Genomic DNA, 15314 nt, shown 5'->3' on the forward strand with positions numbered 1-15314 from the left:
ATCTGTGGCGGGAGTTGAAAGTCCGTGTTGCTCGGCGACAGCCCCAAAACATCACTGCTCTCGAGAAGATCTGCATGAAGGAATGGGCCAAAATACCAGCTACTGTGTGTGCAAACCTGGTAAAGACCTATAGTAAACGTTTGACCTCTGTTATTGCCAACAAAGGTTATGTTACAAAGTATTGAGTTGTATTTTTGTTATTGACCAAATACTTATTTTCCACCCTGATTTACGAATAAATTCTTTACAAATCCTACCATGTGGATTCATGGATTTTTTTTTCACATTCTGTCTCTCACAGTTGAAGTGTACCTCTGGTGCAAATTACTGACCTCTGTCATCATTTTAGGTGGGGGAACTTGCACAATCGGTGGCTGACTAAATACTTTTTTGCCCCACTGTATCAATATTTTTAAAGCCAGAAAGTAAGAACAAAAAGAGAGTTCTTAGTCAAAGCTGCGTCCCAAATCTCACACAGGCACATTTATTAACATACAGCATAGATGTACATGAAACAATTACTCAGAAATAAATTATCAGCATTTATTAAATAATAATGCTCCATAAATAAAAGAAAACAATGTTGTTTTTGTGCATAACAAAAAGCTCACAATTGTGCAGTCAAAATCTAAACTAACTTATGCTGAGCATAATAACAAACAGCTGCTCTGTTCCCAGGTTCTACTGCGTGACTGACAACCTGGAGTTTGAAATCCTCTTTGTAACCGTGTCTCTTACAGGTGCCATTTATGGTCCTTATACACACTCAATAAAGTAATATTACTTTAGAGCAGAGTACGTACCACTCCGCGAGGCTCCTCGGTAGCTGTAATGCTCCAACAATCCATCAAGCGGTGCGGCCTCGTAGCTTAGCAAAGTCGTACCAAAACATTTTTTGAAATGTTTCTGAGCGCCGTGTAGCACATAAAATCGGTTCAAGGTCAGTAAGCACAACCAGAATTCATCCATAAGGCGCACTGTCGAATTTTGAGAAAATTACAGGATTTTAAGTGCAACTTATAGTGCAGAAAATATAGTTTATGGTTTTCCTTTGATCTTAGCAAATATCTACGCCTCTAATTGGGACGATCACAGATTTTTCACTAAAGTCTTTACACGGCTCCCCAATATGTCATCACACAATATCATCCTTGAGGGAGACCTAAACTGCTCATTATCTGCTATGGACCACAGTTCACACAAAAGTTACAGAATGTGATTATAAGACTGGTGATTTCTCCTCTTGTTTTTTCAGTGTGTATTCCTGATGCCTGCTCCAACTATCAGCCATGGAGATTCAACTCAGTATTGTTAGCAGATGAAGAGTTTGTCAGTTACAAAAGGTCTGAGAGGCCAAATAATTTCATTTTGTGCAAAATAGAATAAAATAGTGACCGAGCGCCTTTCTCAGTTAGCTGATGAAATTACTAAACTACATGCTGTGTACAGCCACTCTCCTGAGCCTGTATTATATACACAGCGGTTACAATGAAAAACTGAATACAATCTCATATCTACAAAACAGGCTGAGTCAAAGTTGCAGCTACGCTTATGAACATGGAGAAAAAACAGGCAAGTTATCAGCTCACCAGCTACGACTAAGAACAAACAAACAACTATCCTTGAGATCTACAATGATTTCAATAAGTTTTTTGATATTCCGTCCTTGGGAGAAGATGCGATCGCTAGTCTGGAAGAACCTGTCTCTAATGTTGAAATTGAAACGGCCATACGGAGCATGCAGTCTGGAAAATCAGTTTTCTGACCGACTGAATTCACTGTTAAAATCAACTTTTGAAGACTCCTTCCTCTCACAGTCGTTGCCTCCAACAATGCATCAAGCAGTGATGTGTTTAATTGTAAAACAGGAAAAAGACCATTTAGATTGTCGTTCCTATCGTTTAATATCTTTGTTCATCACAGACACCAAGATCCTGGCTCAAGTGTTGGCCCGTCGCTTACACAAGTATTTGTCCTCCATTATTTCACAGGACCAGACGGGCTTTATTAGGCACTCTTTTTTTAACATTAAAGCTCTATTAAATATAATTTATACCCATGTTAAAGGTGATACATTGGAAACCGTAGTTTGGCTTGACGCAGAAAAGGTGTTGGATCGGGTGAGATTGGATTTTTTTTTTTTTTTTATACGCTTAAAAAATGTGGCTTTAATTTTGTATCTTGGATAAAAGTATTGTATTGCTCCCGTCTAACAGCTGTCCAGACTAACAATAATCTGTCCCCCAGGACAGGGATACCCTCTGTCTCCTTTTTGCCGCTGAACCGCTAGCTGTTGCTGAGACAATGTGTTTGTGTTGAGGGAAAACGTCAAGGGGGTATCGAACATGAAGTCTCTCTTTATTCCGACGACATGATTTTATTTATTTCCAACCCATCGAATAGCCTCCACAAACCTTTGGATAGACTTACAATAATAATAATAATACATTTTATTTATAGGCACCTTTAAGAGCCTTAAGGTCACCTTAATGCATACTTAAGGAATTTGGGACAATTTCTGGAAATAAAGTCAATTTTGGGAAGAGCGAAGCAAAGTCTATCTGTACGACAACTGGGGAGTTTTGTGTATTTTAGCACCTATTAAACCCAGCTATAACAAGTTTAAGTACTCGGGCATCTGGGTGACACAAAACCACAAGACTTGTATAAAACGATCTTCCTTTATTGTCGAAGCTTAAAGAGGATTTTGGAAAATGTGTTTTATATTTATGGTGGGGATGCAGAACAAGGACCAAAGATGAATGTGATGCTGAATCAGCAGAACACTTGGACTCATCTGATTCCAGCTTTGATATCATTGATTTCAATATGTCCATTTCTTTCACACTTCACCTTTAAAAGTGAAGCCTTGTGGTTCCTGGAAGGAAAAACACGACTTTTTCAAGTCTTTTTCCTGTTTTTATGAGAAATGTACGACTTTAATGTGAAACATTCAGAGTTTTTTCTCTTGTTGTGTTTGTTTGAATCTGCTTCCTGTTGGCTTCAGCTGTTTGGAGTTTCCATTTTCTAAACTTCTACATTCTGAACCTTCTTCAGCTCTGAACAGATGATGAAACACTGAATGATTTCAAGCTCACACTTTGTCTAATAAACTTACATCTTTCATTCTTTATACAGATTGAAGGACTGTGGTTTGTCAAAGATCAGCTGTGATTATCTGGCAGCAGCGCTGAAGTCCAACCCCTCCCATCTGAGAGAGCTGGACCTGAGTAACAACAAGAAGCTGCATCTGTGTGGTTTCCTGAAGAGTCCAGGATGTAAACTTGAAACCCTGAGGTCAGTCAGCATGTTTTAGTTGTGCTGAGATGAATATGTTGTGAAAGTTGTGCTGACACTAAACTGCAGACATCAGGCTGATATTATACTGATCCACACTGAGGATCTTCACGGCCCACCTTTCCTGATTCAGAGAGAGGGGACCCTGATTAACTGTGCAGCTTCTTCCTCACAGTTCTAAGTATCAGACACAACAATGAATAATCCACAGCTGACTGTCTTTAGCAGGTCAAAGGTCACAGCACACAGCAGACAGTCAGAAATATTCTAACTCTGATCATTTATCAGTTGTGACACTGTGAGACTTGATCAGAGGTGTGATCATCACAGCAGAGGCCTTTGTGTCAAAGTCAATGAGGATCAAACAGAAACACATGAAGCAGATTTTCCTCTTCTGGCTTTTTATAGCAGATAACCTTCAAAATATTCTGCAGTCGATCAAAAACTGAAGAAAACCATGAATCAACATGTGAAGATGACCTGGTGTTGCTGAAGTGAAGCAAAGTTACAGAGGTTTGATTGCTGAGAGTTTGTAATCTGTCATCATTTTAAAAAGTTACCATGGAACAGCAGAAATGAGGCTTTCCTGTCAGAGGCCGACAGCACTGAACACAACAGCAGACTGGTGGCTAATAAACAGTGAATGATGCAGAAACAGATGTTTGAAGCTGTTCTTGGAGTACACAGAGAGAGAGAGAGAGAGAGAGAGAGAGAGAGAGAGAGAGCTGTGCAGGCAGGAACAGCCAAAGTCAGAGAGAATTCATGAGCATATTTATCAAACGTGAAGCAGAGTTTGGATCTTCTTTTGCTCCTGGTTCACTCAGTTTTGGTTGGAGACAGATGAAACCTGCAGCTTCAGGATCTGTGAGCTGTCCACTTTCAGCCCCGACGGCGTGTCCGTGTACGTGCCGTCGAGTGAACGATCCACGCTCTGTGTTTCCATCTTTGTGTGTTTAGCTGCTCTCATTTACTGTTTTAGCTGTTTGCTGCTTGTTGAAATAGTTTGTGAGCTTTAACCTGAGATTCTGGCAAAATACATTTATATTAAACATCGATTCAGGATTGAATGAATCAACATCGTTTTATTCAAATTAAAACCATTTAAATGGGAACATTAATTTTTTACACCCGCCTCTAATGCTGGGTAATGTCAGCCGGTCCATGTGCAACTGGCTGTGAGGCTCAGGGAGCGTCTACAAAGTGCAACACTGAAAAAACATGAAATTCAAATTCAAATTCAAATTTTATTTGTCACGTACACAGTCATACACAGTACGATATGTAGTGAAATGCTTGGACAACTGCTCGTGACCTAAAGAAAACAAAAAAGGAAAAGGCTATGAATAAGATAGGAAATAAATATGAAAAATTAAAAAGGGTAAATTTAACTAGGAAGGAATAAAATATAAATTAAGGTTAAAAATGAAATAACTGTACAACACAAATTAGAATGAAGGGTAAATTTAACTGGGAAGAATAAGATAAAATATATAAATTAAAGTTGAAAATAAAATAACTGTACAACAAAATACACAATACACAATATAGAACTATATAAGAATGTATGAAGAAATCTAAATATAAATAAATATATACACAATAACAGCAGCTGTACAAGTATTAACCGGAAATGAAGAATATAGTGACCAGTGTTGTGCAAAAACAATGTCCAGAAAGTCCAGTGTGTGTGTAAGAACTGTATGTGTGGGTCAGTACTGTGTGGTGGTGTGATTGAGAGACCGCGGGAAGAAGCTCCTCCTCAGTCTCTCTGTGTTGGTCTTCAGGGAGCGGAATCGCTTTCCTGACCTCAACAGAGAGAACAGTCTGTTGTTGGGATGGCTGAGGTCCTTCACGATCTTCCTGGCCTTGGTCCAGCACCGCCTGCTGTAGATTGAGTGCAGGTCAGGGAGCTCGGAGCGGATGGTGCGCTCAGCTGACCGCACAACCCTCTGTAGAGCTCGTCTGTCCTGCATGGTGCTGTTCCCGAACCAGGTTAAGATGTTTCCCGCCAGGATGCTCTCTATGGTGCACGAGTAAAAGTTCCTGAGCACCTTGGAGGGCAGTTGGAAGTCTCTCAAGCGTCTGAGGTGGTAGAGACGCTGACGGGCCTTTTTCACCACGGTGTTGATGTGACAGGACCATGACAGGTCCTGCGTGATGTGAACTCCGAGGTATTTGAAGCTGTCCACTCTCTCCACTGGGCACTCGTTGATGACGGGGGTCTGGTAGTTCCTCTCCTGCTTAGTGCTGAAGTCCACTATCAGCTCCTTTGTCTTACTGACGTTTAGAAGGAGGTTGTTCCTCTGGCACCAGTTCTCCAGATTCCTAATCTCCTTCAGGTAGGCCGTCTCGTTGTTATCAGAGATCAGGCCCACCACGACGGTGTCGTCAGCAAACTTGATGATGGTGGTGGAGCTGGTAGTGGCCACACAGTCATATGTGTACAAAGAGTACAGCAGGGGGCTCAGAACACACCCCTGGGGGGCTCCAGTGCTGAGAGTGGTGGAGGCTGAGACATGTCCGCCCATCCTTACTGCCTGTGGTCTGCCAGTTAGGAAGTTGGAGATCCACTGACACATAAATGAGCTGAGTCCCAGATGCTCCAGCTTGGTGGTGAGTGTGGAGGGAATTATGGTGTTAAATGCAGAGCTGTAGTCTATGAAGAGCATTTTAACATAATTCCCCCTTCTAGTGTCCAAGTGAGTGAGTGATGTGTGGAGGAGATGAGAGATGGCATCGTCTGTGGAACGATTTGGACGGTAAGCGAACTGTAGTGGGTCCAGTGTGTCTGGTAGTGAAGAAATGATGAAGTCTCTGACCAGGCGTTCAAAGCACTTCATCACTACTGAGGTGAGGGCTACAGGGCGATAGTCATTGAGAGAAGCAGGGTGGGGTTTCTTCGGGACAGGAACAATGATGGACTCCTTGAAGCATGTGGGGATCACCGACTGAGATAAAGAGATGTTGAATATCTCAGTGAACACAGGAGCTAGCTGGTATGCGCAGTCTCTTAGGATACGACCTGGGATGCCGTCTGGTCCTGCTGCTTTCCTGGTGTTCACTCTCTTGAAGGCTCTCCTTACTTCATGCTCGGAGATGACGAGCACGTTTCCGGTGCTGGCAGTATCTTCCTGTCTGCAGCCGTTAGCGCCGCTAACACTAGCATTGTTGGAGACCTTAGCTGCAGCCTCGAAGCGAGCATAGAAAGTGTTCAGCTCGTCTGCCAAAGTCACGGCCGCGTTCGTCATACCGGTTGTTGGTGCTTTATAGTCCGTTATTGTCCTTAGTCCCCGCCACAGGCTCCTAGAGTCACTCTGTTGGAGTTGTGACTCTAGTTTCCTCCCGTAGCGCTGCTTCGCCTCTTTCACCGCCCTCCGCACGTTATATGACGCGGCTTTGTACGGGTCCATGTCCCCCGTCATGAGTCCCGTGTTGTAGGCAGCGGTGCGGGATCTCAGAGCGTCGCGGATGGTTTTATCCACCCACGGCTTCTGGTTGGGAAACGTTGTGATAGTCTTTGTCTCCACGGTATCATCCGCTAGTTTCCCGATGAATCCCACAACCGCTTCCGTAAACACGTTGACGTCATCGTCGGAGCTGTTTCTGAACATGCCCCAGTCTGCGTCATCGAGTGCGTCCTGTAACGCGGCCACCGATTGATCCGTCCAGCGCGCGACCTTCCTCTGAACCGGAACTTCCTGTTTCAGCCTTTGTTTGTATTTTGGCATGAGGAAGATGGCGGCGTGATCAGATTTGCCAAACGGGGGGCGGGATTGTGCCTTGTAGCCGTCCTCGACCGTAGTGTAGCAGTGGTCCAGTGTCCTTTCACCCCTGGTGGGGCAGGTGATGTGTTGATAAAAGTTCGGCGCTGCGCGTTTGAGGTTGGCGCTATTAAAGTCCCCCGTCACAATAAGCGCAGCGTCCCGGTGTTGTGTCTGGTGCTGTGTGAGTGCCTCATGCAGCTCGCATAAGGCGGTGACCGTGTCCGCTTGTGGTGGAATATAAACGGCACTTACAATGACCGATGTAAATTCCCGAGGTAGATAAAAAGGACGACACATGATGGACAGTAGTTCCAGATTTGGTGTGCAGGAGCGTGTGAGAGGAACAACGTTCGCACTGTTGCACCAGTTGTTGTTCACCATTAAACACACGCCGCCTCCCCTTGACTTCCCCGAGTCCCGTGTCCTGTCTATGCGGTGAACCGAGAAGAACTCGGCCGGCTGGATGGCGTGGTCCGGCACCGCTGGGTTCAGCCATGTCTCGGTGAAGCAGAGGAGATTGCAGTCCCGAATGTCTCTCTGGAACTTTATCCTGGCCCTGAGGTCGTCAAGCTTGTTCTCCAGTGACTGGACGTTGGCGAGCAGGATGCTAGGCAGAGGTGTGCGGTGTGCACGAGCTCTCAGCCTGTTCCTGACGCCGGCTCGCTTCCCTCTAGGCCGCCGCCGCTTCCCTTTGTTCTCCCTCGAGATCTCACTCGGCCAGCTCGGATCCGGAGTTAAAAACTTCGAATTGTGAGTACATTGTATACCAATAGAAACAAGAGTGTCACTGTCATACCTAATGTACCCAATGGTGATGATTTTGCCGATTTAGAAACGCTGAAAACTAACTTAAAAAACAAAGACAAAGAAAAAGTGGTCGGAGCAGTCGTGACGGCAGCCGACCTCACCGGCGCCATCTTAAATTGAGTAAATATTGAGTAAGAACTGGACTCTCATACAGCCAGACTCAAATGCCTTTAAACATCAGCTTATCCTGCTGATCCAAGTCCAACACTGAGTTTGTAAAAACATGTTTGTCAATTATTTTGTTTGGTTTCTGAGGAAAATGATTCAATAACTTGCTGCTAATACACAACATTTCATCATATTTCCTCATAACCCTCTTTTGTCTGACCATTTGATCCCATTTGAATTTGCAATAAAGGATCCACAGAGTTTGGTGACAATAATGACAGTAGATGTTTGTGTGAAAGTGCTGGAAGCAAATGAGTGTGTGATGTTCTTTCAGTGTTGCACTTTGTAGACGCTCCCTGAGCACTGGTCTCACAGCCAGCTGCACATAGAGACTAGTGTTGTTAGTCCAGGTCAGAAGATGACTTGTTGGAATGAAAATGAGCTTGTAGTTTGTCTGCTTTAATAATGTGACTGGAAAAAGGTGTCTGACTTCAAATATGTCCATTTCTTTCACACTTCACCTTTAAAAGTGAAGCCATGTGGTTCCTGGAAGGAAAAACACGACTTTTTCAAGTCGTTGTCCTGTTTTTATGAGAAATGTACGACTTTAATGTGAAACATTCAGAGTTTTTTCTCTTGTTGTGTTTGTTTGAAGCTGCTTCCTGTTGGCTTCAGCTGTTTGGAGTTTCCATTTTCTAAACTTCTACATTCTGAACCTTCTTCAGCTCTGAACAGATGATGAAACACGGAATGATTTCAAGCTCACACTTTGTCTAATAAACTTACATCTTTCATTCTTTATACAGATTGAAGGACTGTGGTTTGTCAGATATTGGCCTTGATTATCTGGCAGCAGCGCTGAAGTCCAACCCCTCGTATCTCACAGAGGTGGACCTGAGTGGAACCTACAGAAAATTGAAGGGTTCAGGAGTGAAGCATCTGTGTGGTTTTCTGGAGAATCCACGATGTCGATTTGAAACTCTGAGGTCAGTCAGCATGTTTTAGTTGTGCTGAGATGAATATGATGTGAAAGTTGTGCTGACACTAAACTGCAGACATCAGGCTGATATTATACTGATCCACACTGAGGATCTTCATGGTAAAGTCTGTTTTCTTCTTCTCTGGTTTAGTCCATTGACTGTACCAGAACAATGTTCACATTTCAAACAGTGGTACTCAATGTATGGCCCGCGGCCCACACGCGGCCTGCCCACCTTTCCTAATTCAGAGAGAGGGGACCCTGATTAACTGTGCAGCTTCTTCCTCACAGTTCTAAGTATCAGACACAACAATGAATAATCCACAGCTGACTGTCTTTAGCAGGTCAAAGGTCACAGCACACAGCAACCTGTGAAACAGTTTGGAGCAGGAATTCTTGCACATTTGCAAACTGACACTGCTGCATGGCATGCTGGGTAATGCTAGCTGCTCAGGTATGGGCGTGCTAACGGCTGTGAGGCTCCGTGGCTGCAGAACACTGAAGAAGAGAAAAGAGAGGTGGAGGATGAAAAAAAGAGGCGGAGATGAAGCAGAAGTTTAGCTCCAGAGAGGAGCTGTCTGTGTGGGCGGAGCTGCCTGAGCCCCGCCCACACAGTGACAGTGAAGCAGGTGAAGAGTAATAAATAAAGACGGCAGACAGGATTTGATAAGCTGATGTACAAACATGTTGAATGTTGGTGGCAGCTACAGAAACAGGTCCATACATACATGAAGCGTGTCTCCTTTGCATCGTCCATATTTGATACTGAGAGTTTCCAGAAGAGCAAACATCAAATACGCCTCCAAACATGTGACGAGTCAGACTGACATCATTTCTACAGATGGCTAACCTGAGAAACAGTCAAAGTACTGATGATTCCTACAAAGTGTGTGTGTTCAGTATGAGATGAGTGTGAATGAAACCATGGAGGAGCGGGCCGTGGCTGCTCTCACACACGTTTGCTGCAGGGGCGGATCTACAGAAATGTTCTTAGGGGGGCAAAATCAAAGCCGTTATTGTTGACACATATGCAGCTGTTACATCCTGTAATATGCATTAAATACGGTTCAAATACATTAAATGCATTAAATATACATGTTTCATATAAATATAGTCTACAACTGTATTTTCTTCAGCCCACATAATGAAACCGTTCAGTCAGATAAAGACAGAAGGCCTTTTCCACGTCCCTCTGCTCAGTGTTAAAGTGCTGATGATGTTCAAGCTCAGGCAGCAGGAGGGATTTCTAAGCATCCTTCACTGATCCACAACAAAGGTCCAGAGTTTGATCCCTCCTAGTAGGACAGGAAACATACTGATAAGAGTTTCAAAGTGTCTTTGTAAGCAGACATGATTGAAATGAGCCATTCTGAGTTTGGTTCCTGCAGTTTGTGCTTCATAAACAGAGCTGAAGCAGAGGCAGCGTGTGCCTGCAGGTGAATGTACACTGCTGTTATAAGAGCTGTGGAAACTCTGGTCAAAAGGACGTAACCATACTGCTGACAGTTCCAGGACAGTCACAGAGTTACAGCATCATTTGTGACGATAAAGACAGAAAGCTCATCCAAATCCTGGGATTAAAAGTCTGTCCTGGTGGTGTCCAGTCAAACACGTCTCTGTGAAAGCTTCAATCCAACAGGCTCCAAAATCCTTCTGCTCATTTCCTCGCCGAGTTCTTGATACTCCTGTACCATCTCTCTGTCATCCTCCTCGCTCCGTCTTTGCACTCACAGTCTTTGTGCATCATTAACACTCACGTGTGGAAAACCAAAGTTTTACTGAGCCGAAGATGATCATCAGTGACGCTGTCTTCGAAATACTCTTGTTAGAAATGTACGACTTTAATGTGAAACATTCAGAGTTTTTTCTCTTGTTGTGTTTGTTTGAAGCTGCTCCCTGTTGGCTTCAGCTGTTTGGAGTTTCCATTTTCTAAACTTCTACATTCTGAACCTTCTTCAGCTCTGAACAGATGATGAAACACTGAATGATTTCAAGCACTTTGTCTAATAAACTTACATCGTTCATTCTTTATACAGATTGGAGAGATGTGATTTGTCAGAGATCAGCTGTGATTATCTGGAAGCAGTGCTGAAGCTCAACCCTTTGTATCCCAGAGAGGTGGACCTGAGCTCCCACAAGCTGCAGGATTCAGGATTGAAGCAGCTATGTGTTCTTCTGTGGAAACCACAACATCGAATTGAAACTCTGAGGTCAGTCTCCACGTTTTAGTTGTGCTGATACTGTCGATCTGTGGAACTAAAACCTTTATACAGGAAGTCTGGTTCAGCTCTTTGTAGACCTTCTAATCTCTGATCCTCTGAGTCTTACTCAGTAGATGATGCAGAGTTGTGAAGCCGATGTGGGTGAGGACACTCGCCCAGCTCTAACTACCTTGACGTCCAGGTCTCTTCCCTGCTTGTCCTGATACAAACAAACCTGAGTAACCTTGCAGGTCAGATCTCATCAGTCACACCTGTTATGGCAGCTCTCCTCTAGATTGTAGTTCTTGTTAACCTGGGATGGTTTTAGAAGCCTGGACCACAGACTCCAAGGGAGGATATTACTGGGAAAGGCCAAAGCAACCTATTAGACCCATTAAACACTAACATAGATGAATACTCAGATTTAAACCTTTATTGTTTCACAAAGGGTTAAAAAGGGAACGTCCACAGTTTAGACTGGAGCACATTTTATTAAAGCAGTTTGACAGGAGCAAAGCAAAATACAAAGAATAAGTGTTTAAAATATTAATACATATAACATAATAATAAAAGAAGAGCCAAATAATGATAAAAAGAATGAAAAAGTTGTCCAGAGCAGCAGGATGTCTGAGGTCTGCAGAAACACAGAAACGCAGCAGCTAAAAATAGTTGTTGAAAGAAAACGAGGTGGGAGCTGCTGATTCCTGAGCTTTGATACTGGATTAGCTTCAGTAGTTATTCCCATCACTGCTGTAGGAGCTACATTTAGTCACAGCTGATTGTCTTCTTTGACCAGTCAGAATGACTACTGTTGTAAAAACAAGCACACAAAGAACCAATGAGAGTGAAGAACAGGATAAAGAGCTTGTGTGATGGAGGCAAAGCAATAATCAGCAGACTGTAGCAGTTTATATCTGCCTGAAAGTAGGAGCTCAGCGGAGCTCAGTCCCATATCTTTGGTTAGAAACAACATCAGTGATTTCCTGCTGCTCGAGATGATTCCAGCAGCTCTCATTACAGCAGCTGATGAGAGAAACAGCTGATGGCTCACAGCTCGTGCACTGTTGGATCTCCAGATGTTCACATGGCTGAAGTCTGTGAAAAAACTGTGGTCCATGTAATTCACACAGCCTCAGATTGGACCGAGCTCCCTGGATCACTGCAGCATCCTCAGCTGGTACATGGACGTCTCTGTTCCTCAGTTTTGGAGCCCCTGCAGGACCGTCCACACCACCAGGGTCTCCTCACTCACCTTTCCTTTGTCCTCGTCCTTCATCGGCTGTGCTGTGTCTTTGTTCCTGCAGTGTTGCTTTGTGAGGATGGATCATCTACTGCAGCTCCAGATAAAGACAGATCACAGTTTTGAATAAAATCCTTGTGATGTTTTGGAGGTCTGTATACAGCTGCACCGAGTGTCGGCCGGGACGCCCCAAACAACAAACATCACAAGTTCAAAACTTGAATAAGAGTCAGTTAAGAGTTGTTTGCATGCGAGCTTCTTCCTAAAATCAGCCTCCACTCCACCACCACGTCCTGTCATCTCACAGTCAGAAGGTAAAAGTTCAGTAAAACAGCTGGACTCACTGGCTCTCTGCCAGGTTTCCAAGCATTGGAGCCAGTTCCTGATTAGTGAAGAAGTACTTTAGAAGAAAAGTTTTGTTTGCTAGCGATCAAGTATTAACAAGACTGATTCTTAGTGGTATCGGTGGCTCATCGGCCGATGTGGGTGCCCGACCTATCGGCCGTAGGTTCTGAGGGTTTACTCCACCTGAGCGTAGACGGGGAGGACGCTGGGAGGGTTTATTGTAGTACACCAAACAACAGGTGTCAGACAGGTGTAAGCCATATCCAGAGAGTGCCAGTAGTTGATGCGGTCGAATCCAGTCAGGTTAGGCTGAGGTGTTTTTCCAAGTCGTATCCAGGTAACCTTCATTCTCACCAATAAGCCACTGCATTTCCCACGGCGTCTGCGACACCCTGTCAGTTCAGGTGGCGCTGAAGCACAACCGAGACAAGCTGGAACTCCTGACAGGAACGGTGCAGAGAAGCTTCCCTGATATCCACGATTGCAATAAACAGGTTTTAAATGAGAAGATCTTAAAGCCAGCAGTGTTTGGTGATCATATACAAGCAGAGAGTTTGCATTTTTGAAGACAAATAAAAACTAAAACACTAGAAAGTGCATTTTCTGAAGAAACTGCAGTGTGAATGCTGAAATCTGAATGTATGAGCTTAAATAAGGAATAATTGCTGAATCTTAAGTTAAAAATTTTGAATGAAATTTAAAAAAAAACAATTTTTAACCTGAAACAAAAAGTGCTGAACTGCTAAAAGCTGATGTTCACATAGAAGTTGGAAAATAGCTGAAAATGTTTTAAACCTAAATTAGAAAAAGATGAGTAATGACAAAATAAAATTTAGTCAGAAAACATCTCAATGAATATTAAAAGTTTATATTCTTTGAATCACTGAATGACTAAAAAGTGATCCCTCCACTTGGATCCACACAGTTTAAAAAGTTTACATCTCTGAGCTTTCAAACACACAGTGTTGGACAGAGAACAACGATGGCGACGTTTTGAGGGTAAAATCATACCTGTAGAGCAAACACTGTGGACACAGCAGCAGTTTAAAGAGAAGATTTCAAGATTAATTTTTTCGCTCCTCTCACTCTAGCAGTTGAGCTGTCTCACTCTAGCGACAATATTCCGTCCCATACACACCCATTATAAACTCTGAAACTGCTGAAAAAAGGATGAAACTTAAACTGGAACTGAAGAAAAAGCATAATAGATATTGAAAATACAAATACAAGTTGAATAGTTCAATGTCTTGGCTTCGTTTTAAAGTTTGAATGGTGGCTCTACGTCAACGTGTGTGGAAGTAGTTAGAGTTGAAAGAGGTGTAAGTTTAATGAGAATTTGAAGGGTCTCCCATTGAAATACATTAGAAATTTTTGTTAAATAAAGTTGAATAATTTTAAAAGTATAAATGTTAAAAATGAGAAAAGTAGAAGCAGTCATGTCCAAAAGAAGAGGAATCTAATGGTGTTTGAATGGTTTTTCTAAGTTGAACGGTTGAATGGTTTTTCTAAGCTTTTCAAGCATTCACAGTAACTAGTACAAACAGAGTCGGACAGCAGCCCAAACACACTGCTGCCATCTTGACTCTCTGTTAAGAAAAGACTGTCATGTGACTGTCATAAAAGTCTGTGTCCCAGAGCAGGTGTTGGACTTCCTGCAATGGAGTAACACGTGTCTCTGAAGGCTCCTGCTGAGTTTCAAAAATAGTTTTTTCTCAACCTACAAAGTCTTCATTTGTGCTACAGCTGAAGTTAACAGCGTCCACGTTATGATAAAGAGTTTGGAGACACTTGTTGCTAAGACACTGAAAATTATTTGATAAGCATATTTTGGTTCATTTTGTTTTATGGTAATATAAACGTCTCTGGAAAGGGTCTATATTTTGTTAGGACGTGCATCTATCTGTAGGATATGTTATTTCACGTGGCCGGCGGGAGCCTGAGGGTTTGACTTCTAATAAACTAAACAAGGACAGGCCGCATGTGTGGATCTGTCTACATTGGGGGGGTTACAGGGACCATGTCCTTTCTGATGTAGCTTCTATTTTGTTTGGGGGTTGGGTCTCAGTCAGATATAAAAAAAAAATTAAAAAATTCTGTATTCATTTTTTTATTTATTGTTTTGAGAAAATTACAGGATTTTAAGTGCGACTTAAAGTGCAGAAAATATAGTTTATGGTGTTCCTTTGATCTTAGCAAATATCTACGCCTCTAATTGGGACGATCACAGATTTTTCACTAAAGTCTTTACACGGCTCCCCAATATGTCATCACACAATATCATCTTTGAGGGAGACCTAAACTGCTCATTATCTGCTATGGACCACAGTTCACACAAAAGTACACTTAGTCCAAAGTCACCATGTGTCATTCAGAGCTTTCTTGATAATTATGGACTAGCTGATGTATGGAGTTTTCATAATCCTGCTTCACGTCAATACTCTTTTTTTTCTAATGTCCATAAAACATATTTGTATAGAAAAACGTCTCCCTTTAGTTACAGAATGTGATTATAAGACTGGTGATTTCTCCTCGTTTTTTCAATGTGTATTCCTGATGCCTGCTCCAACTATCAG

General features: G+C 42.8%; 1 protein-coding gene across 1 annotated transcript in view; it reads left to right on the forward strand.

Annotated features, from left to right (window-relative positions):
• The window catches only part of LOC113031764 (NACHT, LRR and PYD domains-containing protein 12-like), a 97455-nt gene that overhangs the window by 75501 nt on the left and 6640 nt on the right, over positions 1 to 15314 (forward strand). Inside the window, exons 14-16 of the mRNA XM_080308232.1 lie at positions 3139 to 3297; positions 8783 to 8962; positions 10992 to 11165. Coding sequence (XP_080164358.1) covers positions 3139 to 3297; positions 8783 to 8962; positions 10992 to 11165 — 513 coding nt within the window. The remainder of the gene's footprint in view (positions 1 to 3138; positions 3298 to 8782; positions 8963 to 10991; positions 11166 to 15314) is intronic.

The sequence above is a fragment of the Astatotilapia calliptera genome, chromosome 11 (genome assembly GCF_964374335.1).
Source record: "Astatotilapia calliptera chromosome 11, fAstCal68.1, whole genome shotgun sequence".
NCBI lineage: Eukaryota > Metazoa > Chordata > Actinopteri > Cichliformes > Cichlidae > Astatotilapia > Astatotilapia calliptera.